Source organism: Melospiza melodia, chromosome 21 (assembly GCF_035770615.1).
Source record: "Melospiza melodia melodia isolate bMelMel2 chromosome 21, bMelMel2.pri, whole genome shotgun sequence".
Classification (NCBI taxonomy): Eukaryota; Metazoa; Chordata; class Aves; order Passeriformes; family Passerellidae; genus Melospiza; species Melospiza melodia.
The window spans coordinates 7,191,294-7,217,046 of NC_086214.1; the positions used below are offsets into that span (position 1 = coordinate 7,191,294).

Sequence of the window (25,753 nt, forward strand, 5' to 3'; positions counted from 1 at the left end):
ATTTATATATGATTTTACCCTTATGCAAAAATATATGTTGGTATCATGTTTGTATATATATATATGTATATTTGTATATTTTAATATTTCATACATATATGTATTATATTTCATCTTCATAGTCACACACACAGATATTATGTATATTTGGGATGTGATTATGAAAAAACCCGAGAACGGACTCATATTTCCAGGGATCTCCAAGTATCTCATTCCAGGAAAGGAACTCCTTCAACTACACAGAAATGTGTGATCCCCAGAGAGTTCATCCATGAAAAGCATTAATTGTCCAACTCACCCCTCTTTTCCCATCCAGAAAAACAGATCCTTTCTATCCTACAGAAATTTTTTTCTTGTGATATAATCCAAACTAAGGGCCGGGTAGACTTCATTTTCCATGAAAACCCATCCAAGAGGATTGCTGAAAATAGACTGTTCTCTGAGAACAGATACCAGAAAAAGCAAAGGGAGGGGTGGAGGCAGGTCATCTGGGGCAAGGAGTTCTGCAAAATAAATTCATGATTGATAATCTCAGTTTGAGTTAAAAGCAACCCATGTGGATTAAGGGATACATTACCCTGGATGTATTTTATCATCCTGATTTTATTGATCATGGCAGATGGCTTGGGATGGGATGCCATGTTCAAACTTTGATATTCCCCACAGGTTTGCCATGACGGAAACATTTCCTCCAGAAAACAAACAAATGGAAAAAAGACTCCAACCCAACTCCCTCCAGACCTCAGCACATCGAGGATGGAGTTGGATCCATTCAGCCTCGAGCTTGGGGCAGGGAGTTTTTCCACCCCAATGTTCACAGTCTGGGTGTTCATGATCCATAAATACAGAGTTTGGGCCCTGGGGCTTGGCTGCAGGCAGCACCAGGATTTATTAAAACATATGAATTAAAAGATAGCAATTAAAGCAAACATCAGCTTTTGGAGGGGTCAGGGTGAGCAGGTTCCTCACCTTGGCAGGGAAGGGGAAAAGATGCAGTTTGGATTTAAATGCAATATCCTGTAGTTGTTGGGTTTTGGTTTTTTTTCCTTTTTTTGTGTGTGTGTGTTTGGGTTTTTTGTTTGTGTTTTGTTGTTGTTGGTTTGGTTTTTTTTTTTCTTTTTTTAAATGGACACTGCAGGTTTGAGGCTCTGTTTCAGTAACTTTAGCTACATTTGTAATGTAATTTATTATTTCTGTTTCTTACTTATTTTTATTATTTATTGGTATATTTTCCAAGACATACAAATGTGATATCTTTAATGGTTTATCACAACCTCGTGGAAGTTGCTTGTCTCAGTGTAAAGGAATATTGGAGCTGGTCCTTGGGGAGGGAGTTCTGCTGTTCCCCCACTGGGCACAGCAGCATTTCTGTGTTCTGAGCAGCATCTCTCCTCCAGAATCAAACACATCCCTTTGGAAAAATGCATCCCAGTCTCATTTTCTTACTTGGAGTCTTTTCAGTTCAAATATTTTTTGGAAAAATAGGATTTTTCTTAAATCCTTTGGGATTTTTAGGAAAAAAAATCCCAAACATGGTCCCACCTTGTTGTTTCCCAATTCTTGCAGAATTCAGCTGAAAGGCTCAGCCCAATTTTGGTTCCTCCCCTGGGGTGTTTGAAGGTGCTGGGCACCCTGTGAGCTGACCTGGCACTGGGGGCATCACTGGGGCTCCTGGCACTGCCACCTCTGCAGCTCCTGTGCTTGGTTTCCTAAAGTGCTGCCCAGGAAAATCACATTATTGAGATTTCTCACTGGTGTTGGAGCTGCTTCAAGTGGCCAAATTTGCCCAGTGTGCCTGGAGGGGGCACAGATCCCCCCTGCACTGCCCCTGGCCTGGCTGGGGCTCTCTGGTCACTCTGCTGGCACTGCGGGCAGCTGAGCATCTCAGGGATGTGGGGAGCAGCCAAGGGCGCAGCAGAGCCCAAAACAATGAGACAAAAACTCCCTATTTACTTAACACTTAGCTGAAGAATTAGGTTTAGGGTGATAAATGAGGAAATAAAATGATATTTCTCGGGTGGGAGAAGAGATTATATTGAGGTTGCAGCATGTGCCTTGGTTGGGGTTGTGGTAATTTTGGCAGAAGGTTCCCAGATGAGGCAGAGTCCCTCCCTTGCCTTTCCCTGCACTTATGGAAAGGATCTGCTTGAAGTAGAGGTGGGGAGAAGCAAAAAATACCCAACAAGACACCAAAACTATAAAAAAAATTCATGGAACCTTTAGCTTTATTTTCTTCAAGCTCCTTTAGTGGTTGTGGGGTTTTGGGTTTGTTTTCTCCTTTTTTCCAAAACTGTTACTATTTCAATGCAGATTTTTAGCTTTTCCACCCGGGAGCCGGAGCTGGAAATTCTTTCCACTGCGTTGGTGCAGGAGGGAACAAACTGCTGCTTTTAGTTTGCTCAAATAATCCATCCCTGGCTGGAGCCATGGGTTTCCTCCTTCCCACTCCCTCCCACTCCCAGAGCAATCCCAGGATCTGCTGGGGGTGCTCATGGGGGCAGGGGTGAGGGGATGTGCCTTCAAGCCCCATTTCCCTCAGGTTTTTCCTTAAAATGTCTCCAGGTGCTGATGGGGGACAGGGGTGAGGGGATGTGGCTTCAAGCCCCATTTCCTTAAGATTTTTCCTTTAAATGTCTCCAAGATTTTATTCTTGCAAACACCACGCGGGCACTGGAGGGGCAAGCCCAAGTGGCAGCTTTGTTTTTTCAGAGCAAAATGGGCAAAACCTTCTGTGCTTGTTTTCCTGGCATTAAGGGAGGTGGGATAATGGCAAGGAAGCAATTTGTTTTTCACTGTGGCGTGGGAGGAGGATGCTCAGGGCTGGGCAGGGTTTATGGACCCCCCTGAAGTGCAGTGAGGGGAAGCTTGTGCTGCCCAACATTTTGGGGATGAGCCATTTCCAAGAATAAAGGAAGGGAAGTTTAAAGTGGGATGGGTGAGGCTTTCCTTATTTATTTCACACTGCTCCTTGGACCATTGGTCAGATGCCACAGTCCCTCCTCCATCCCTGTTTCCCTGGACAGTGGGACATGGGGGCGGTGGCTTCTCCTTCAGCACAGGGATGTCACTTCTGAATTTCTGGGGAGAAGGAGGCAGCACAGGGCTGGGGTTGCTGATTCTTTGGTGATTTTGGGGGGCACATCCGGCATAACTGCATTTCCTGGTCCCTGACCTGCTGAGATCAGCTCAGCTGGCCAAAAAAGGAGCAAATGAGCTTTCAGCTTTCCCCCCTGACTGAGCAGTGCCCCCAGTTCTCCACTGGGACCCCATCATTGTCCTGGGGGAATCGATGGTGCTGTGCTGTGTTCAGAATCTGTGAGTTTGAGGGTAGGATGAGCAGCTGGTCTGGAGCTCTGTCTGCCCCGGCAAGCCTTGTGACCCAAACCAGGAATTTTTGGGGCTGAATTTTTTGCCAGCCATTGACAGAGTCCAGGTGCCAGCGAGGAAAGCGGTTGGATCATTTTACCCTAAAGCATTGCCTGGAAAACAGCAAGGATGTTTCTGGCCCTTAAACCTCTGCTATCCCTCCTCATGTGCTCCTTCAGCTGCTGCCATCCCCAGCTGGCCTGAATTTGCTCATTTTTGGGGCAGTGGATGCCTCAGACAGAAGGTTCTGGGCTTTTGCAAAGTGCAGGAGCAGGGGGTGAATGCTGGGGAATGACAGGAACAGCAAACCAGTGGTGTTTGCCATGGGAGGGGGGTTGTATCTTGTTTATTTGATTTTTCTGATGCCTTTTGTAGCAGCCCTAAGTGACTGGCTGTCACTGGTGTGAGCAAACCTCACCTGGCACGCAGGAAAAAGCAGCTGTGAGGCGATAGGCAAATAAGGGCTGGGGCTGGAGGGCTCCCCACCCAGGGCACACCCAGAGCCACCACAGCAGGAAACCACCCCTGGCTTTGGGAGCAGCTCCTTGGGCTGGTGGAGGGCAGGGGAGGGGCTGGATCCTCTGGGATTGTCCCTGGTTGTGGTACCAAGCAGGGCTTGGCTTGGCTGTGGCATCTCCCAAGGATGGGGATGGATGGCCCATGCCTGGAAGTGTTCAAGCCAGCTTGGGCAGGGCTTGGAGCAACCTGGGATGGTGGAAGGTGTCCCTGCCCAAAGTAGGGCATTGAAACAGGACGATCTTTAAGTTCCCTTCCAACCCAAGCCAGTCTGTGATTCTGTGCCCCCAGTGCTGTGCCTGCACCTCTGAGAGTTTTAGTTTGGTTTTTTTTTTTTATTTCCTGTGCTCCTTGGGTGGCAGAGGCTCAGCACAGCTGGAAATGCTGCTGGCTGCAGGTCTGGGGGCTCTCCCTGCAGCTGTGCCCACCCAGGGCTGGGGTTTCCATGCTGGGTGCTCAGGGTCAGTGCCCCCTGTGCCAAGGGGGTGCCCTGGGACAGCCCCTCACCCTGCTGGGTCTCAGCGGGCTGCTGCCTGATGGGTTTAACCTTTGGGGCTTTTCTGGGGAAAGGCAAGGTGATCTTTGGGGTGTGTGTGCCCCCATAGTGGTGCAGTAGCTTGTGGGGATCACAGATTCCCAGAATAATGAGGTTGGAAAAGACCTCTGAGATCAGAGTCCAGCCTATGCCCTAACTCCTCACCCAAACTATAGCCTCAAGTGCCATGTCCAGTCTCTATTTAAACACTTCCAGAGATGGTGATTCCACCACCTCCCTGGAAGGAGCATTCCAGTACTTTATTATTCTTTTGGTGAAAAATTTCTTCCTAATATCCAACCTATACCTTTTCCTCATATCCAACCCATACCTTCCCTGATGTAGTTTGAGACTGTGTCCTCTGCTTCTGTCAGAGACCAACCCCACCTGTCTGCAGCCTCCCTTCAGGTACCTGTAGAGAGCAATGAGGTCACCTCTGAGCCTCCTCTTCTCCAGGCTAAACAGCCCCAGCTCCTTCAGACGTGGGATGTGGGGGCAGAGGCTGAAGCAGGCAGGGTCCCTTTAGCTGCACCCTGAGGGTGCCACTGTGCCCGAGCAGAGCCACCCCTGCCCTGGCACAGGGTGCAGGGCCAGCTCCAGGGATGCTGTGGTGCTCAGGAGCTGTGCAGAAAGGGAAGCTGTAAGAGCCTGAATGAGGGATGTGGGACTCCAGGCAGTCTCCAAAATGCAGTTTATTGGATCCAAGGTGTTACAGCAGTCCAGGGTCATGGGTGACAGAGCTGTGCCCACAGCTGTCAGCTCCAGCTGCAGGCAGGCCTGGAGACCCTGAGTTTAGGTTAGAATGCATCATAGACTTTTCTTTTGGTTACAATGCATTATAGACTTTTCTTTGCTGAGCATTTTAATACAGTGGAACCAATCTATACCTTAACTTTTATCTATAGCCTATCATAGCTACTGTAATTACCATATTCATGTTACTGTTCTCCAATCACTAAAAGTCAGTACATTACAGTTTAAGGTAGAAGTTGTTTTTCAGTTTTCTTGCAGTGGAAAATTCTGAGGCCTTTTTTCTGCTTGCCACATTTGCTGACTTGTTTGCCTGTGCTCTCTTTCTGCTTGGTAAAAACATCTTGTTTGAGGTGGGTTTATCCTTTGCTCTAAGTCATGAAAACCCCTTCTAACTAATATATCCTCTTGCCTTCTTGGTCATCCAGTAAAATTGGCTCAGCAATTCTTTTCTTCTATATCAAAACTTGCTTCCATCTCTATTCCTTCATCAGACTCTACATTTAAAAATCTTTCTGCTAAGCACACATATCTGTGAGACTTTCTTGTCAAACTTTCATCCTTCTCAACAGGACATGGTGTGGGTGAGTTAAGTAATGCACAGCCAGGCACTTGGATCACTGAGTTTTGTCCTCTGGGAGCATCAGCACCATCAGGCTTTGAGTGTTTGCATGCAGATAACGCTGAAATCCCCAGGCACACAGCTGCCAAACGCTGCTTTTCACACTTCTCACAGTGAGGATGAGGAGCAGCCTCACTCGCCATCCTCAGCTGGGATTTATGGGCTCAGTGTGAGTTAAACACTCCAGCCAAACCTGTCCCCAGCAGTTTTGGGGAGTGGAGGTGTGCAGTGCTGGCTGTCAGCAGGGTGAGGCAGAGCAGACACCCCTGCAGGATGGGATCCTTCCCCTGCAGCCGGCCCTGGGAAAGGCAGCCAGTTAAAATAACAGTTTATCCTGCCTGCTGTCGTGTGGGATGGTGGAAGGATCCCAGAGCAGCCCTGCCTGGGCTCCTGCTTTGTGTCACAGGACAGGAGCTGCTCTCCCAGCTGGGGTTGTTTCAGGGTTTTCTTGCCCTTTTCACTGCTGCTTTACTGCCTGTCAGCAAAGTCCAAAGGAATTGGATGCATCCCTTATTTTGCACATTCATTTCCCCTTCCTTGCATAAGGGAAAAGATACTAAAGGCAGTGAGAAAAAAAAAAAGTGATAACAACATAGAAATATAGCTTGAATAAAGTTATTTAGAGCAGAAAGCTGGGCCTGGACGTGATGCTCATCATTATTCTCCCAGAGGGCATCATGCTCTTCCCACATCATTTGGGGGCAGAAGGGTTTCCCATGAGGGAAATCTGATTTTATCCAAGGGAAGCTCCTGAAATGGTGAGGGAAATGAAATTTCAGGGTGTTTGCTGTTGTGGATTGCACCCTGGAATGTGCACCAGGGGTTGCTTTGTCACATGCTGGCCTCTGAGATGTCACCTTGTTCCTCCCTTTCCCCAAAGCAGAATGGGATCAGGGCAGGATGGAGAAACACCAGCTGTGCAGGGATGTGCTGCAGGGATTTTTGCTCCTGTTACAGCAGGAAAAACTCAAACATTTCCCTGAAGCTCCCCCAGTGCCAGCCTGTCCGGGTGTGTGTTTGCTCTGGCCGGGAGAGCAGGGCTGTCACAGACGTCTTTTATGGAAAATAATTCTTTAGGATTTTTCCTACTGAGAGGCCTCAGGAACAAAATGTAAACATTGATTATCTGCTGCTGTGGAATGCAACAGGTGCATCTGTGATTAGTTCATGTTGGTTGTTTCTAATTAATGGCCAATCACAGTCAGCTGGCTCAGACTCTCTGTCCAAGACAGAAGCTTTTGTTATCATTCCTTTTTATTCTTTTCTTAGCCAACCTTCTGATGAAATCCTTTCTTTTATTCTTTTAGTATAGTTTTAATGTAATATATATCATAAAACAATAATTCAAGCCTTCTGAAACATGGAGTCAGATCCTCATCTCATCCCTCATCCTGGGATCCCTGTGAGCACTGTCGTCACACGGGGCTGTCCCGGAGCCTGGGCAGAGCTGTGCTGTGCTCCTGGGTGGCACCACTGTTTATTTATTTTTCATCACCTGACTGCCGTGCCCTGCCATGCTGCAGGCGCCAGCTCTGGGCTGCCAGCCCTGTTTGAGTTGGCAGAGCTGGAGATTCACCTCCTGCTGGAACAGCCCCATGGCTGCCCAGCATGCCCAGGCTCCTTGGAGCATCTTGTGTGGAGATTTTGCACCCTGGTATGGACCACACATCACCACAGATGTGGTGGCACAGCAAAGAGAGATGTCATGATCTGGCAAGCTCAGAGCAAGTTGCAAACGCTCAGCATCCCTGGAGCTGTGGATGTGTCCCTGCAAGGCAAAGCCCTCTCATGTGGTGGTGATGCCTTAACCCAGAGGGGACAGTGCTCTTTTGCTGTGACATCTTAATTTGCTTAATTTGACTGAATTTGCTTATTTTTTGGACAGTGGATTCCCCAGCCAGAAGGTTCTGGGCTTTTGCAAAGTGCAGGGCCGGGCTGGAGCAGGGGTGAACGCTGGGGAATGACAGGAACAGCAAACCAGTGGTGTTTGCCATGGGAGGGGGGTTGTATCTTGTTTATTTGATCTTTCTGATGCCTTTTGAAGCAGCCCTGTATGAGTGGCTGTCACTGGTGTGAGCAAACCTCACCTGGCACGCAGGAAAAAGCAGCTCTTGGGATGTCTCCTCTTTCTTGGCTCTGCTCTCCAAAGCTGCCATGCAGGAGAGCAGGAGCAGAAGAACCACGGGGGTGTCCACAAGCTGCAGGTCCTGTTTGGGGAGGCTGGGTATTTATGGTGCATGTGGGTGACCCATTTTGGGATTCTCTGAGCCACCATTGCCATTTTCCACCCCTGGTGGTGTCACTGCATTTGTGTTCTGGCTAGGAGCTCCTGCCCAGGGCTGGATTTCAAAGAAAGGGGCTATTCAGGTGCCAGCCAGGAGTTTCCATTCCAGCCTGGTTCCCCTCACCATGGTGTCCCAAGGGAATCACAGATTTGGGATTTTCCTGGTTCCCTGCCTGGGGTGGGTTTCCCTGCAGGATGAGACATGGCAGCACTGCTGGTGACTCACACAGAACTTGGGGTTTGGGGAGCAGCAAACCCTCTTATTTCTAGTGAGGCTTTGGATGTGTCAGGGAGAAACTCCAGCCCCAAACTTTCCTGTTTTCCAGTGTGTTTTTATCACCCAAAAATATGAACTTATTGTGAATTTCTGCCCTTTTTCTCTGGGTGTTGGGTGCTGAGCTGCCCCTGGAAGAGTGGAGGAAGGAGTTACTGAGAGCAGGAGCTGCCTGTACTCAAACCTGGGGGTTTGGGAGGTGCCTGCAGCAGCATTGCTGCCTTTGAGGTTTGGTGACAGGAGGCAGTGTCACTGTGCAGGCTTTCAGCTGCCTCCCCTGTGCACGTTTCCTGAGTTCACACAAACCCATTTTGGTGAACTTTCATCAAGATCTCATGCAAAGCCCCAGCCCTGTGAAGGTGCTGCTGCCACTCTTGATGCAAACTCAGTGTGGGACAGCACTGAGAGTTCCAGGTGGCTGCTCAGGGTGGAAACTCACCCCAGGCTGGGCCAGGAGCTGTGGGAGCCCCAGCTGCCTCCCCGAGGGCACCTGCCTGCCCCCAGCCCTCTTGCACCCCTAAAGTGCAGTCTGGATGAAAATAGCAGCAGCACATTTCTTCTGCTTTTAATTTTGGAGGCTCTCTGGGCTGGGGAGAGGAAGCTGGGGGTGGAGAGGAGCTAGCTGTGAAAGGACACTTTGCTCTGACATGCCCTGTAGAGTGATTGAAACACTAAAGGTGCTCCAAGATTAATTTTTTTTCCTATAAAAATTATAGTTTATAATAAAAATAAAAATATTAAAGGTATAAAAATATAATAAATATATTGAAATATATAAAATATAAACAGTATAAAAATATATATTTAATTATATATATAAATATTATATGTAATATATATTATGTATACAGATATATTTAATACATATATATAATTATATATAATAAAATTTATATATATATAAAATAAAAATATAAAAGGTATAAAAATAATTACAGGCATTGTGTGCTGCTCTGTGTCTCACAGTGGCAGGGATTAGAGCAGCCTGATCCAGGGCATGTGGGTTTAAAACAGCTCAGGGTGGGTGTGTCTGTGAGGACTGCTCCAATATTAATTTTTTTTTCCATAGAAATTATAGTTTATAATAAAACTAAAAATATAAAATGTATAAAATTATAATATATATATATTTTCATATCTAAATATACTATATATATATAATACATAATAATAAAAATGTAAAAGGTATAAAAATAATCACAGGCATTGTGTGCTGCTCTGTGTCTCACAGTGGCAGGGATCAGAGCAGCCTGACCCAGGGGGATGTGGGTTTAAAGCAGCTCATGGTGGGTGTGTCTGTGAGGGCTGAGGAGGCCCTGGTACAGTTTGAAGCATGAGCACATTCAGGCTTCTTGTTTTCACTGGTTGGTTTAGTCAAGGTAGGTTTGGTTTGGGTTTTTTTTTTTTTTTTTTCTTCATTCCTCTGAGTGAAAATAGGTGATGGAAAACAGATGAGCAGGTTTCACTTCCTGCTTTCGCTCAGGGCTCCAGGCTGGGGGTGTTTGCAGACAGCCACAGTGGTGGGGCATCAGTGTCTGCCTCAGGCTGGCTCCTCTTGGGCTCATCTGGTCCCTTATTCCCTCCAGAAACACAAGGAGTTGGAGAAATGTCTTGTTTTATCGTAGAATTAAGTTAACCTCTAAGTTCATTGAGTCTAACCATTAACCCAGAGCTGTCATGGGTTTCTTGTCAGCTCCATGGGGTGCAGAAGTATCCTGAGAGATGTGGGGAGAGGAGAAGGCTCTGGGGACACCTCAGAGCCCCTTCCAGTGCTTAAAAAGGCTACAAGAGAGCTGGAGAGGGGCTTTGGAAAAGGGATGGAGTGACAGGACAAGGGGAATGGCTTCCCAGTGCCAGAGGGCAGGGATAGATGGGACATTGGGAAGGAATTCTTGCCTGGGAGGATGAGAAGGCCCTGGCACAGAGCAGCTGTGGCAGCCCCATCTCTGGAAGTGTCCAAGACCAGGCTGGATGGGGCTTGGAGCAACCTGGTCTAGTGGAAGGTGTCCCTGCCATGGCAGGAGGTGGAACAAGATGAACTTTCAGGCCCCTTCCAACCCAACCCACTCTGGGATTCTGATGGGGTCAAGTGGAGACAAGCACCCATGAGCCCCCAAAATCAGGGGGGTCACTCCTGAACCCTCCCTGGGTTCCTCCCTGGTCACTCCTGAGCATTCCCTGGGTGAGGGCCTCACAGTCCTGGGCCCAGCCTTGCCTCAGCAGGCCCAGCTCCCCCATGGCTGCCCAGGAGCAGGAGGATTCCCTTGGAGGGGACCAGGGTTTGAGCACTGATGCCTTTTGGGACCTAAAACCAGAAGCCAGACAAAATTAAGAGAATAAAAAGCAGTTTGTTTATATTTATTGAAGGGCCTTCAGGTACATTTAGGGCAGATGAAGCCCTCCAGGGGCTACACCCAAAATGGACAGCAGGTCATGGGTTTTCACACTTTTATAAATTTGGTCCATTTGCATATTGGGGGTTAATCTTGCAATTACAGCTTCAGGTAATTAGGTAATTTACCCCAAGTTTGCTCCCCCCAACTCACTTTTGTTCCCATCTCTTGGGGCCTAAGGCAGTGAGGTGTCCCTGATTCCCAGGTCTGGAGAGGAATTGCTTTGTCTGACCAAAATGGGAAAACTGTAGCCTAACACTATATGGAGTTTGGAGTGAAACACTAAAGAATTGCAGGATTAGAAATATTTGGAAAATATAAAAGCTCAAATCTCTTAGGGCATCACATTGTCTAGTGGTCATGGCTGCACGTGAAGGTCACGGTCTCTCCTGGAATGTGGAAATTTTGGACAATCTGTGCTGGGTGCTTGGGAGCCCCTGGGTTTCTCTGGGGTTCTGCAGGTGCCTGGGCTTGGGTTTGGCTGGCAGCAGTGTGGATGGAGGCTCTGCACCCCCTGGGTGGCTTCAGGAGGGCAGCTTGGAGCAGCTGAGCATCGCCCTTGGATTTGTTTCCTAGAGCGTTGCAGGCTGTAAAGTACAACAGATTAATAGGAAATATGGTCTGAAAGTTACAGTCCCCAGTGGGGCTGTATTGGGTTTCTGGCAGGGCATTTTATGGGATGGTTGCACTTCTGTGTCTTGGATTTGGAGAGGGCAGCTCCTGAGGAATATTTTTTTAGGCAGACTGAGTGTAGGAACAAATGCTGCTGGAGCCACTTGAGCAGGGAAATGAAATTTCCAGGGCTGCTCACTTGGTGTTGGACTGAGAAGTTTGAGGACAAGCTGCCTTGATGTGGGAATTTGTGCAGAAAAAATTGCATTTTGGGATGCTGAGTGAGGCATAAGGGAAGGGATTGCTAGCCTGGGTCCATATCACTAATGATCTTTTTATTTTTATCATTTGTTGCTGTCCTATGCTCCTTGGGCTGTTGATGAAAACCCACAGAGCTCCCTGCAGAAGAAGGTAAGTCCTGTGCTGGAGGTGGCAGTGCATACCTTGAGTCTGGGTGGAGTTTGCTGGGGACAAGGCAGAGGGAATCTTGGGGTCTTTTAATCTTGGTTTTAATCTTGGTCTTTTAATCTGAGCCCAGAGAAAGCTGGGCTGGCTGTAGAGCTTCTCTGTGGTGGTGAGGCTACTTCTGTGGATAGAAACACAGAGGATTTTTAAAACCAGACCCAGTGAAAGCAGGGCAGTGCCAGAAATGGAAGCATTTCATTTTAGAGAGGAGCCTCCACAGTGCTGCATGTCCTCACCAATGCCAAGGGGCAGCCCTGAAGCAAGCACGGATATGGTTCTGTGGCTCTCAGGGCTTCAGTGGTCTACCTGTCTTCTGGGGATTTTTTTGAGCACTGATTGTGCTTGGCTTCATGTTTTCCCACCAGGAAAGTCCCTCTGGGAGCTGGTCCTGGAGCAGTTTGAAGACCTTCTTGTCCGCATCCTTTTGATGGCAGCTTTTCTGTCCTTTGTGAGTACCCAGGGCTTGGGGTGGCACCTTCTGGGGCACACAGAGGTGACATCTGAAGAGGAAAGGAGGGCAGGTGCCTGTGGGATGAAGGAGGTGCAGCTGCAGAGCAGTGGTTTGTAGGGCATGGTGGCAACATCACTGCATTGCTTAAAGATGGGACTGGAAGATTTTTCAGTGATGCTGATCAAAAGGCACCAAAAGTGATATCAAAGAGCTCCCTGGGCTGTTCCAGGCTGATGATTTGAGCCTGGTTTGCTGTGCCCCAGGACGGAACTGTCAGTGCAGTTTTGCCCACAGTCTACCCTGGGAGCATCTCTGTGTGAGGAGATGTTTCCCACCAAGGTGCTGGAGAACAATTGGGGTTTTTCTGAGTGTAAGTCAGTGTGTTTGGCAGCAGGATGGCAAAGCTGAGACTCCTGTCTCTTCCTTTAGGATGTGACCCATGGGTAGATAAGGGGGAAGGCTGGTCCCTTGTGGGGTTTAAGACATTCCCAAAACAGCATGCAATGAAGTGAGTGCAGGTAGAAGTCAGGTCCTTGTGACAGAGCAGAGAGGTGCTGCTGTGTTGACACAGGGCAGATTGATGAGCAGTTAAATGGAGTGGAAACATTTATGTTTTATCTGTACTGTGGTATGAGGCCTTTTGGGGTGGAGAGGGGGGCTCAGGGTGGTGGAAGCCACGAGGTCAGTCCCTGCTCTGCAGGGCTGCTCTTACTGCACTGATTATTTGTGTTGCTTCACTGAACTTCTGCCCAGGAGGGGCTGCAGTACTGCCTGGTGTCCCCATTCATCAGCTCATGGCCATGGTGTCCCCACAGGGGCCCTGAACACAGGGAGAGGCTTTCCTGCTGCAGGCACTCATTCAGGCATTGCATGGCTGCTTGCTCCAGCCCCACTTGTTCAGTGCCTCAGCTTATCCCAGCAGAGCACTGGAGGCTCCAGCAGTGGGACATGGCAATTCCACTCTTTGACCAAACCATGTGGGTCTGGCCACCTCCAGGCCGTTCCCTCTCCAGCAAATAACCACCTGTGGTTTGGCTCTTTTTCCATCATCCTCCTTAAGATGTTGCTGCGCTGGTTGGAACCACGTTGTGCTCCTTCTTTTGTCTTGCCACCAGATCCTGGCCTGGTTTGAGGAAGGGGAGGAGACCACGACGGCGTTTGTGGAGCCCATTGTCATCATCATGATCCTGATTGCCAATGCTGTGGTGGGGGTGTGGCAGGTGAGCACAGCTGCCCTCCAGGTCTGCTCCACGAGGCTCAGAGCCTTCATCTAAAGGTCTGGCTGCTTCATGCCCCTGGAAACTTATTTTCCAAAGGTTCAATTTTCATGTTGGCCATACTTCCCCATCCCCTGCACATATGGCTGCCTCTTGGCTTGTTCTTTCAGTCTTTCTTTGGCAATTCTTGCAGGTTGGAGCTTATCTTGCACTTATCCAGGCAAAAACTGCCTGTCTCCTGGGCCAAATGCATTTTCCAAGGGAAGGTCTTTGCTCTGTCCACAGACAGCCACAGTGGCTGCTGCCCCTTACCTCAATGTGTCCCTCCTGGGGGATGAGCAAACACTTCAGCCAGTGATGCTCCTCTTTTCCACCTATTCATTATAAAGCCATTTATTCCTCTGCAGCTTGATCTGAGGTGAGGTTGCTGGGTGGGGAAAAATGCATTTTGTTGGGATACACTGCTTCTCACACCGAGAATGAGATGATCAACCCCAAAGGTCCAGGACCCGAGGTGGTTTAAGCCAGCAGGAATCATTTTGCAGAGGCTGAAGGTGCTTGTCCCATGCATGGTGTGAATGGATTCCAAAGCAGGGCTGGGTTTAGGTTTTCCTGCCTTTGCAGTGGGTGGGAAGGAGCCTGCTGGCACCATCAGCTCTGCCCCTGTCTGCTTGCAGGAGAGGAATGCAGAGAGTGCCATCGAGGCGCTGAAGGAGTACGAGCCCGAGATGGGGAAGGTGATCCGCGCCGACCGCAGCGGCGTGCAGCGCATCCGCGCCCGCGACATCGTCCCCGGGGACATCGTGGAGGTGGCAGGTGGGAGCCACCACCCCGGGCATGGGGCTGCATGGGGAGGTGGCACTGGCCAGGGCATCCCCAAAGCTGAGGCTCTTCATGCTTTCCTGAGCATCAGGCAGTAGAGAACAGCAGAGAAGAGAAAAAAATCTCAATTTCTGACGCAGGTTTTGTGTCTCGGGAGGGTTTCCCCTTTTTCTGGAAGAACAAGGAGAATTTTAATTTTCCGCTGAGATTCCCTGTTTCTGGAAGCTGCTCTCCCACACACATCCCTGGACAGGGTGTGGGTGCTGCTGCAGGCCCCTGGGTGGGGAGGCCTCCTTGGGAGCTGGGGCTGCTCATCCGGGCAGGGTGACAGGCAGAGGGGATGAGCTTTGTGATGAACTCATCACTAAATGGGGGGGTGAGCAGGGTGCTTTTTCCTCTGGGTGGGTTGTACCCCCCAGCCCTTCTGTTGGAGCTGTGCATTCAGCAGAGCTTGCCTGGGGGTCTGCTGCCTGCCCCAGCATAGCTGAGGAGGATTCATTCCAATGATTCCGTTCTGTTTGTTCCTGAAATGATGCCGTAAACCCCCCAGAGCCACAAAACTAATCCTCTCCTTTCCTCCTCGTGGCCCTGCTGGTGGAAACATGCTGCAATCCCTCCCTTGCCCAGCCAGCTTGCTGTTATTTATGTCTTCAAGTTGGGCTTCAGCTGGAAGATGAATAAAAAAATAGTGGAGGGAGGATCAAGCCAGCCAGATCCTCAGCTGGGTGAGCTGGCAGCACTCCCAAAGCAGCTCTGACAATGCAGTCCAGCTGCTGACCTGGCCTTTAATTAAATTAATGAATTATTCTGCTATCCTTCCCCAAATCAAGTGCACACTGCCTGCCCATCAGCAGCCCAATATTACTTTTTAATGGCACAATCAGCATTGCAACTGTAATGGAAAGAGCTGGGCTATCTGGAGGGGTTTTGCAAATTATTAGCAAATTGTGGGTTTAGGAGGTTATGGAAAGTGGTGAGGGTGCTGTCAGGTGCCTGATAGGAAAGCACACAAGGAGGAAAAGCTTTGAACCTGCCGTGGACATGCAGGTGATGCCCTGGATGTGTGACAGCACAGGCAGGAGGGGCTGGCTGCTGTTTGCATGTGCAAATGCAATGAACTTGGCAGCAGGGAGCAGGAAACCTGTCAGGCTGAGACAAGGAGGGGGTGGCTGGAACTTGGCAGGCTGCTCAAACCCAGCTGAGTTTTGCCCTTTTGTGACAAGGCCATGGAGGTGAGTCCTGGTGCAGGCAGCTTTTGCCTTTCCCAAAAAGCACAGGCAGAGCATCCCTTTGGGAGCACCAGAGGTTGCTGTGACCCCTGTGGTGCTCAGGCAGAGCCAGTAGCCACAGCCAGGCAGTGTCCCCCTGTTTTCCTCTCTTTCTCTGGGGAGATTTGTGGTGCTGGGTGGTCAGCAAATGTTCAGTACCTGGATAATGGCCAGGCCAGGTCCATTCTGTGGGATAGGAATCACAGAATCCCAGAATGATAAGGTTGGGAGACACCTCTAAGATCAGAGTCCAACCCATGCCCTAACACCTCAACCAGGCTATAGCACCCAGTGCCATGTCCAGTCTTTCTTTAAACACATCCAGAGATGGTGATTCCACCACCTCGCTGGGAAGAGCATTCCAGTACTTTATTATTCTTCTGGTGAAAAATTTCTCCCTAATATCCAACCTATCCCTTTTCCTAATATCCAATCTATCCCTTCCCTGAGGTAGCTTGAGGCTGTGTCCTCTAAAGAAGGCAAAGAGCCACCAGGGCTCTCTCTGTCGCCAGATGTTGCAGGAGTTTTCCTCTGCAGGTTTAGCTCCTCCTGCCTTTCCCAGGGGGAGAGGAGCTCTTTCCTCCCTCTGGGATGCTCCAGCCCCCTTGGACAGATGCAGAGTCTGAGTTCTGTGCATGATATTTTGGGGAGATCTGTGCTGGCACCCCCAGACAGGTGCACAGGGAGCAGGAGGGGTCTGGCAGATGCTGCTGCTGCATCCTGGAGCCTTGGGATCTGCAGCTGGAATAAGTGGCTGGGTGGTGGAGCAGTGCCAGCCCCTCCTGCTGCTCTGGGGGGGTTTACAAGCCCCGGGAGGAAGCTTGGGATTAAAGTTTGGGATTTAGAGCATCGTTAGCAGCCAGGCCAGCAGTGTTGTGTAAGGGATGGGAGGGGCTGGGAGCCAGGGCTCCCCTCAGTATTTCCAAAACTCAGAGCGTGGCTGTGTCCAGCGATAAGGGAGCAGGAGGAAGAGCCAGGGGGAAGAAACCCAGCAGGAAAAGCAGCTTAAAATGTTTTTTTTAAGGAAGCACTAGTGCCTTGGAGGGTGGTGTTGGATGGCAGTGGATGGTGCAGCTTTCACTGTGCCCTGTGTGCCATGCCAGGAGAGCCAGGGATGATTGTTTGTCTTGGACACAGAAGATTTTCCACTGTTAACAGCTTCCAGTCAGCCCAGAGAAACCTGAAGCAGGGTTAGACTGATATTAGGAAGCTCAGATTGCTTCATCGTGGGGATGTTCTGGTTTTTTTGCAGGAAAGAGGCAAATGGGGGTGCAGGGGGAATTTGCAGGGAAGAGGAGAGACAGGGACAGGGTGGGGAATGGATGAGGCACAGCAGGCAGGGCACCATCAGGGTATGGCTGGGGGCAGACTTGTAAATTACAGACAGACCAAATGAAGCTTTAACAAAGCTGTAAATGCAGAAATTAGGGATCCCAGTGCAGGACCCTTTGCCAGGGGCTGCAGCCCTCATTGCTCCAGGCTGGTGCTGCTGTGCACCTGCACATGGCTGGACTCAGTTGGGGTTTTCTGTGCCCATTTCTTGGGTGTTGGGTGCTGCCAGTGCCACCTGGCAGAGCTGCCGTGCTTGTCCTTGCAGTTGGGGACAAGGTGCCAGCAGACATCAGGATCATCGAGATCCGCTCCACCACCCTGCGGGTCGACCAGTCCATCCTCACCGGTGAGTGCGGGCCTGTGGGGCAGGGCCTCCTGCTGCCTCCTGCTGCCTTCCTGGAGGCCAGCCTTGGAGCTGATGCTGGGATAAGGGCTTTGCTGTGGTGGGAAAGGTGGGAGAGCAAGATTTAGATGATGGTTGGACCTTCCCAGGTCATCAAAGCCACAGCACAGGTGAGATGTGTCTGGTGATTGGGAGTCCTTCCTGCAGAGCACAAAGCCTGGGCCTTTCCTGTGTCACTTGTGGGGTTGGACATCCCTGAGAGTGGCCAACTTGACCATGACCACCTTGACCATGACCACCTTGAGAGTGACCACCTGACCTTGGGACTGCCTTGACCATGACCACCAAAACCCCAAAGCCCCAAATCCCAAAAACCCCAAACCCAAAATCCCCAAACCCCAAAAAAACTCAAATCCCAAAACCAGAGTCCCCCAAACCCCAACCCACCAAACCTCAAAATCCCCAAACCCAAAAACCCCAAAATCCCCCAAACCCCAAAGGTCCTCAAAACCCCAAAGCCCAAAACCCAAAATACCAAAGCCACCTGTGGTGGGTATTTGGATGGTTTGGTGGCAAAGTGCTGCTCTAGAGCACTGTGTGATGCAGGCTTGGAACAGGGATGAGCTGAGGCTGGAGAGGGAACATGGGTGGTCCATCTCTCCCCTCTTGTCTTGGCAGGGGAGTCGGTGTCGGTGATCAAACATGCTGACCCCATCCCTGATCCCCGGGCTGTCAACCAGGACAAGAAGAACATGCTGTTCTCTGTAAGTCCCTTACACCTGACTCCACCTCTCCTGTGGTTTTCCAAAGTGCAGAGGCTGCTGGTGGATGTGGGAGATCTCTGAGCCGAGAAAGGGAGTGCATGCATAAGATCTGAATCCATAAAAAGAGCCCCAGATCCATAAAAATAAGAACCTGCTTCGTTTGGATTCCATCTGGGCTGTGGCACATGAGGCCTTTAAATACCTTGGGAAATCTCAGAGCACTTTTTCCATCCATGCATTATGGATGGGGAAGAGGTCTGTGGTAAGCCTGGAGCTATTGCAAATTTGGGTTTCCTCCCTTTTCATGTTCTTCTCAGGCAGAAGCCAAGTCCTCGAGGGGTTACAGCTCTCAAGAAGGGCTCTCCTGCTCCTTGGGGTGGGTTTATATAAAAACCTCAAGATGTCCCATTTTCCCCTTAACCAAGGGGGTAAAAGAGCAACCCATTTCACTTTCACAACGAGCAACCCATTTCCCTTCCACAATGAGGAACCCATTTCCTATTCACAATGAGGAACCCATTTCCCTGCTCCAACCAAGGGTTTTCATACCCACATACCCACTCTCCTCCCTTCCTCCCCCCCAGGGCACCAACATTGCAGCTGGCAAGGCCGTGGGGATCGTCATTGCCACGGGGGTGTACACGGAGATCGGGAAGATCCGCAACCAGATGGTGGAGACGGAGCCCGAGAAGACTCCCCTGCAGCAGAAGCTGGATGAGTTCAGCCAGCAGCTCTCCAAAGTGATTTTCCTGGTGTGCATCGCCGTGTGGGTCATCAACATCAGCCACTTCAGCGACCCCGTGCACGGCGGCTCCTGGTTCCGCGGCGCCATCTACTACTTCAAGATTTCGGTGGCGCTGGCGGTGGCCGCCATCCCCGAGGGCCTCCCCGCCGTCATCACCACCTGCCTGGCGCTGGGGACGCGCAGGATGGCCAGGAAGAACGCCATCGTCAGGAGCCTGCCCTCCGTGGAGACCCTGGGCTGCACCTCGGTCATCTGCTCCGACAAGACGGGGACGCTCACCACCAACCAGATGTCCGTGTGCAGGGTGAGAGGCTGAGTGTGGGGTTAAACCCTTTTCTGGATCAGAGATGGGGAAACTGAGAGGTGTTGACTGGCACCCTCACCACCAACCAGATGTCTGTGTGCAGGGTGAGAGGCTGAGCGTGGGGTTAAACCCTTTTCTGGATCAGAGATGGGGAAACTGAGAGGTGTTGACTGGCACCCTCACCACCAACCAGATGTCCGTGTGCAGGGTGAGAGGCTGAGCGTGGGGTTAAACCCTTTTCTGGATTAGAGATGGGGAAACTGAGAGGTGTTGACTGGCACCCTCACCACCAACCAGATGTCCGTGTGCAGGGTGAGAGCCCAGGGCAGGAGAGAGGCTGAAGAGTGAGGTTAAACCCTTTTCTGGATCAGAGATGGGATAACTGAGAAGGGTTGACTGGCACCCTCACCACCAACCAGATGTCCGTGGGCAGGGGAGAGGCTGGAGAGTGGGGTTAAGCCAATTTTTTGGATCAGAGATGGGATTACTGAGAGGGGTTGACCAGCACCCTCACCACCAACCAGATGTCTGGAGTGTGGGGTTAAACCCTTTTCTGGATCAGAAATGGGGAAACAGAGATTTTGACCGGCACCCTCACCACCAACCAAATGTCCATGTGCAGGGTGAGAGCCCAGGGCTGGGGAGAGGTTGGAGAGTGGGGTTAAACCTTTTTCTGGATCAGAGGTGGGGAAACTGAGAGGTGTTGACCAGCACCCTCACCACCAACCAGATGTCTGTGTGCAAGGTCAGAGCCAGGCCCAAGGAGGGGCATAGGAGAGGCTGGAGTGTGGGGTTAAACCCTTTTCTGGATCAGAGATGGGGAAACTGAGAGGTGTTGAATTTGCAGACAAATTCAACGTGGGGAGAGATGAGAAATCTTGTGTGCTGCTAAAAGTGAGTTTCCTAATTACACCCAAGCCAGGAGAAGCCCTGATCCCTACTGAGCCCTGGGGAACCTCAGGCCTTCCTATAAACCCCCAGGGCTTCCTATAAACCCTCAGGGCTTCCTATAAACCCTCCTCCCTGCTCACCCCCACACTGCTACCGCCACACAGCTCTGGTGAGGACACAGAGCCCATTCTCTTGGCTTGGGTGTAATTAGGAAACTCACTTTTAGCAGCACACCATTGTGGAGGTGCTGTGTTGCAGTCTCATTTCAGGGGTCACTTTCCAGGGAATGTTTCTTCCTGCTGGGATGTGACACTGAGACAGAGCTGATGGCCGTCAGCCTCCTCTGCTCTCTTGCTCTTTCCTCCCTGTTTTTGACCCAACCAGTGAGAAATCCTGGACCATGCAAAATTACAAAGCCTGGACCCATGAAAAGCATTTCTGATGGAAGGAGGGAGCCCCTGGGGTGCTTTGGTGAAGGGTTTGAAGGCTCCTCACCTACCAGAGAATTTTGCTCCCACATGACTGGCCCTGTGGAGAGGTGACTTGGTAGGAAAGCCTGGACCATCTGAGCACTTCTCAGTTTTCCCATTAGTCCATGAGTGTCAGGAGAGCTTTTTACACGCCTTTGGCATGTTGTTTTTGTAGGAGAACCTTGGAAAATGTGTTGCTGTGGGAAAAAAAGAAGGAGCTGGCCAGCATCCCTCCTCTGTGACACACAGGCAGTGTGGTGGGAAGCTGTGACAGTGCTGCAAAGCAGGCACAGGCCTTGGCCACTGGTTAGCTGAGCACAAACTGCAGATGGATGGAAATGGCTGATATTCCTGCATCAATTGTCTTCTGCAGAATGAACTCAGCAACTTTAAAAAATCGAAAAAAAAAAAAAGGCAATTAAAAAGTCAAAGTATCCTCCAGCCCATGTCTCCATAATCCTGTTGCAATATCTGTTTATTCCCTTGGCTGGATCCTGGCTCCCAGGGCACAGTGCTGGAGAAGGGCTGGCCCAGGACACAGAGCCAGGCTGTTAATGTTTAATTAACAGGGATTCCCGTGCTGACGTGGGCAGGACAGGGCTGCCTGCCTGGCCCTGTGAGTGGCAGGTGGGTAAATATTAAATATTTGTGCTGGGCAGCCCTTGGTGTGGCCAGGACACGCTCCTGTGCCAAACAGCCAGCCCAGCCATGGGCTGAACAGCCAGAAAACCCTATCAATAACCTGGGGAAATGTATTAATTGAGAGTGATTTCATTAAGTTGCCCATTAACAGGGTGAGTGCAGCTGCTGAGCAGGGCCTGCTCACTGTCTCAGTGCTGGCATCAGCTCTGGGAGCTCTGAAGGGACTCTGGAAAGGCTTCAGGGCTGATTTCAGAGCTGTGCCACGTCTCTGGGTCCCTCCCAGTGCTGGGCTCTCATGGCCAGGGTGCTGTCTGAGCCAGGACACACCCAGGGCTCAGCAGGGGTCAATCTGTGTCCCCCAGAGCCACCCAAAATGAGGGGCTTTGTGCTGGGGACTTTGTGATCCTGTCCACCCAGGATGGCTGAGACTTTGGTGTTTCTGCTCTGACCTCAAGTCCACCCAAGGTTACAGTGACAAAGCCACAAACCCATTTAGTAAAGCAGAGCAAACCCGTGGTTTGTGTCACTCCATGGTCACCTGGGGGTCTCTGAGACCACCACATCCCCCAGGGCAGGGAGGGACGAGGGGCAGCCTCCTCCCACCCTGTAAATAACCATGGAGCTGGGAGCAGTGGGAGCCTGGCAGGAGGAGAAGGGACATTATTCTAATTAATAATAATAGAAGCATCACAGCTCTCTCTGCTCTCACATGTTTAAATCACTCTCCTAAAACTTGCAGCAGCCTTTTATGCAGCCTACCTTAATTTTCCAGGAAGGTGGCACTTGAAAATCAGGACTCAAAGAGGAAATGTGGCCTTGGAGGTGGGGGGGGAAAGATGCTGGTGCCCCATGTCTGGGAGGAGGTGATCAGTGATATTTGGGGTGATCAGTGATATTTGGAGTAATTAGTGATATTTGGCTGTCTGAGATGGCTGCTGGTGCTTTGGGGAGCAGGAACAGAAGGGGGTTTATTTTGCACAAAGGCTGTAGCAGAGCCTGGATGTGCAATCCCTGCCTTCCCTGGTGCAGTCCCCAGGGCTCTGTGCCTTAGTTCAGCACTGTGGCCTGTCCAAACCTGTCACTAATTACTGGGGGACCTGCCTGGGGGTCCCCAGGGGCTGTGGGTTGGCTGGTGCTGCTGCCAGTGCAGGAGGAGAGTGATGCTGATCCATGGGTTGGTTGATGGAATAGTGACTGATGGTTACAGCTCTTACAGTCAGCAATCCTGCCTTTCTCCATGAGTAGTTCTTTTAAAGACACTGCAGAAAATACAGAGTACTGCAGATAAATCCGTCACACCTGTCTGCCCCACAAACCCACAGCTGCTGCTCCAGGGATGCATTTGAACACAAATGCCCTTTTCTTCCTAGAAATACCCAGCAGCAGCATCCAGCTGTGTGCTGCAGCACCAGACTGGGCAGATCCAGGGGACAGGAGAGGGACAGTGATGCTGGAGCCCTTTGAGAGAAGGGGACATTCTCTGTGAGCATTTAGTTACATTTTCCTTCCATTCTCCTCTCTGTTGCATTACAACCCCAGATCACTGGCATGGCTTTGAAAGGTTCAGGGCAGGGGAAGCCCAAGGGTGCTGCTGTCTGTGTTCCCCTGGCTGGAGCTGCTGTTCACTGTGATTCTTTGCTGTTCACAAAGAATGATAAACAGGAGCTGCACAAGAGGCTGGGCAGCCCCTCTGTGAGCCTGGCTTGTCAGCAGCCCCCAGCTGAGCTCCAGCATTCCAACCTCCTTCTATTGCTCCTAACATTATTTCTATTAGTTTTGTGATGGAAACTTTACTTCTGCTCTTAACTTCTTAAGAAACAGCTATTTCCTCTGGCCTGTTTCCACTGCCCACAAACCTGCCCACTTCTCAGCCTGGAAATCTGACAGAACACTGACAGGCTGAGAGAGCTGGGCTGCGCAGCCTGGAGAAGGGAAGGCTCAGGGGAGACCCTGGAGCCCTGTCCAGAGCCTAAAGGGGCTCCAAGAGAGCTGGAGAGGGGCTTGGGACAGGGGCCTGGAGTGACAGGACAAGGGGAATGGCTTTAAGCTGAAGGAGGGGAGATTTAGATTAGATTTGAGGCAGGAATTGTTTCCTGTGAGGGTGAGGAGCCCTGGCACAGGTTGTGGCTGCCCCGGGATCCCTGGAAGTGCCCAAGGCCAGGTTTGAGCAACCTGGGATAGTAGAAAATGTCCCTGCCCATATCAGGAGGTGGGATGAGATGAGCTTTAATGTCCCTTTCGCCCCAAACCATTCTGTGGTCCTGCAAACACCTCTGCAGTGCCCTGGCTGCCCCCATGCTTGGCCCAGTCACGCAAGCTGGGAGCAGCAGGAAATTTGATATAACCTCTGCTTGCTGTGGGTTATGTAGCACCTTTTTTTAAAAAAAAAAAAGGCATGGAAAAATAAAGAGCTTGGAATTATGTGGGTTTTTTATTTCCCTTTTCCCTTTTTTAATAAGAAAGACACTATTGTGAAAGCAATAATTGTTTTGTAGCCATGGGCATTTGAAAACAAACAGGCTCATATCAGGCAAACCCATCAGGCTGGGGTGGGTGCTTTCAGCTTTTTAATAAATGAGTCTGGTTGGTGTTTCAGGAGTCCATTTTCTGAGGAGGACAGGAGATTTTGGCTCTCTGGAAGGCTGATGGTGTTGGATGTCTCAAAAAAAGATGATGGGTGCTTAGGCTTGGAAGGTTCCTTGTGGTGGTGTCTCAGACTGGGTGCCTCGGCTCAGGTTCTGGGTCTGTCATTTTGGGGGGTTGTTACCAAAGGAAATAGGATTTGATTTCTTTATTGAGCTGCCAGAGGAGCCCAGTGCCTCCAGGGGCCCTGGGACACCTCTTGTGCAGCACTTTGGCTCAGTATTTCCTTCAGAACCTTTCAGGGATGATGCTGGGCCTCCCTGAGGGGCCCTGGGAAAGGAGCTGAGGGCATTGGTGCCTTGTGAAGGCTGGCCTAGAACAGGGACTGGACAGAGCTAAAGAATAAAGCAGGGATTTATTAAAAAGATCTCCTCCATGGATCCACCTTGGGCAGCACAAGAGCCCAGCCAGGGCTGCACCCAAGATGAACCAAAATGGCCCCAAAATGGGCAGCCAGGCACAGGGTCTCTCACTTTGATCAGTTCTGCTCCATTTGCATCTTGCAGTTCATTGTCCAATTACAGCTCCAGCCCATGCAGTCCCATCTTGTTTGTCTTTCTCTCTTTAGTTCATATTGTTTATGCTCTTGGGCCTGAGATTTGGATCATTTGTCCTTGGTGCCCAGCTGGAGCAGGAATTGTTTTGTCTCCCTGCTCTGTGCACAGAGCTCACCATCCCCACACAGGAAGCTCAGACCCACACACTAAAGCAGCACAGAATGTGAAAAATAGAAAAGCCAAAACCTGAGGCATCAGCATTAGCCCAGGATAGGGGTAGTGGATATCTGGAAATAACTGGGAAGCCATGGTGAGGTTTTTTTTGGGCTCAGAATTACTCACACAGGAGATGAATGCTTTGAACCTGCTCCTTTGATTTACTTAAACCTGTAAATTAGGGAGGTGAGAAAAAGTGAGAAAAGCCCCTGGGATGTCCTGGTGCTGACCATGCTGGGATTGGGCTCCCCTGAACATCCCCTATGGCTTGGCTTGTCCCCAAGCTCATACCTGGGACCCCTCCTGTATGGGGGAGGCTCACACTGATGAGGTGTCCTTGTATTATTAACAATAATTAATAATAATAGCAACTAATAATTAATAATAATAGCAGGTGAACCTCTGTTTGTTGCCAGAGGAAACGTGGAAGGCAGAGGAGTGGGTGGTAGCTGGAGCTGTTGCATCTCTGGTGCTTGAGTGATGCCTGCTGATTTCTCCAGCATCTGTTGCTTCCCTCTCCTGGGGAACAACACAAACAACCAGAGGAAAATAAATAGAGTAAAAAAACAATTATTTTGAGACAGGTTGGAGTGGAACAGTTTTCCCTGCACCTGCTTTCTGGAGGCACTCAGCAAATTCGTGGAGCTGAGGAGAGCAGCACTTCTCTGCATCCACATTAAATCCTGGCTTCCCTCTGCAGCCAGGGAAATGCATTTGCCAAACCAGTTTTATTTATTTCTTTGTTTATTTTTTTAATTTATTATGTTGCTTTTTGGCTTCAGTGTGGGTCATAAATAACAAGAAGCAGAAATGAGCATCTCTGAACTCTCTGCTCCTGTTCCCAGGGATGCTGCCCTCACAGGTGGGCTGTGCTGGGAGGGACAAAGGGGACTGGGGGAGCTTGGGGAGAGGGGAATTGTAATTTTATTTCACAGTTTGAGGGATTTGTCTCATTATAGCAGAAAAAGAAAAACTGGAAGGATTTTGAAAGGCAAAAATCACTAAAAATGGAGTGTGGGGGACTTTTATGGCTCACTGGGGTTTTATTACAGAGCTGAGCTGTGATCCCAGCAAGGCACAAGGCTGGTGGCTGAGAGCTGGCTGGGAAGGGTGGCAGGAGCAGCCACCCCTGCTTGGATCCTGCCCTGCAGAGGCTTTCCAGGGCAGGAGTGGAAACCTTGACCCTCCTGTGCTCCAAGACAAACACAGGAACCTTCTTAGGAACAGGCTCAGCATCTCTCATCTCCTAGGGAAAGAAGGAGCTGCAGGAGGTGAACATGACAAAGGCAGAGGAGAGCTGGAAGGATTTGGGGACACCCAGGGGTAGTGGC

General features: G+C 50.3%; 1 protein-coding gene across 2 annotated transcripts in view; it reads left to right on the forward strand.

Moving 5' to 3' along the window:
• Positions 1–25,753, forward strand: part of ATP2A3 (ATPase sarcoplasmic/endoplasmic reticulum Ca2+ transporting 3) — a 60,168-nt gene that overhangs the window by 11,110 nt on the left and 23,305 nt on the right. For both annotated transcript variants that reach the window (XM_063174082.1, XM_063174083.1), the window contains exons 2-8: positions 11,746–11,763; positions 12,183–12,265; positions 13,384–13,488; positions 14,163–14,301; positions 17,173–17,253; positions 17,929–18,014; positions 18,599–19,063. In XM_063174082.1, the coding sequence (XP_063030152.1) occupies positions 11,746–11,763; positions 12,183–12,265; positions 13,384–13,488; positions 14,163–14,301; positions 17,173–17,253; positions 17,929–18,014; positions 18,599–19,063 (977 nt within the window). The remainder of the gene's footprint in view (positions 1–11,745; positions 11,764–12,182; positions 12,266–13,383; positions 13,489–14,162; positions 14,302–17,172; positions 17,254–17,928; positions 18,015–18,598; positions 19,064–25,753) is intronic.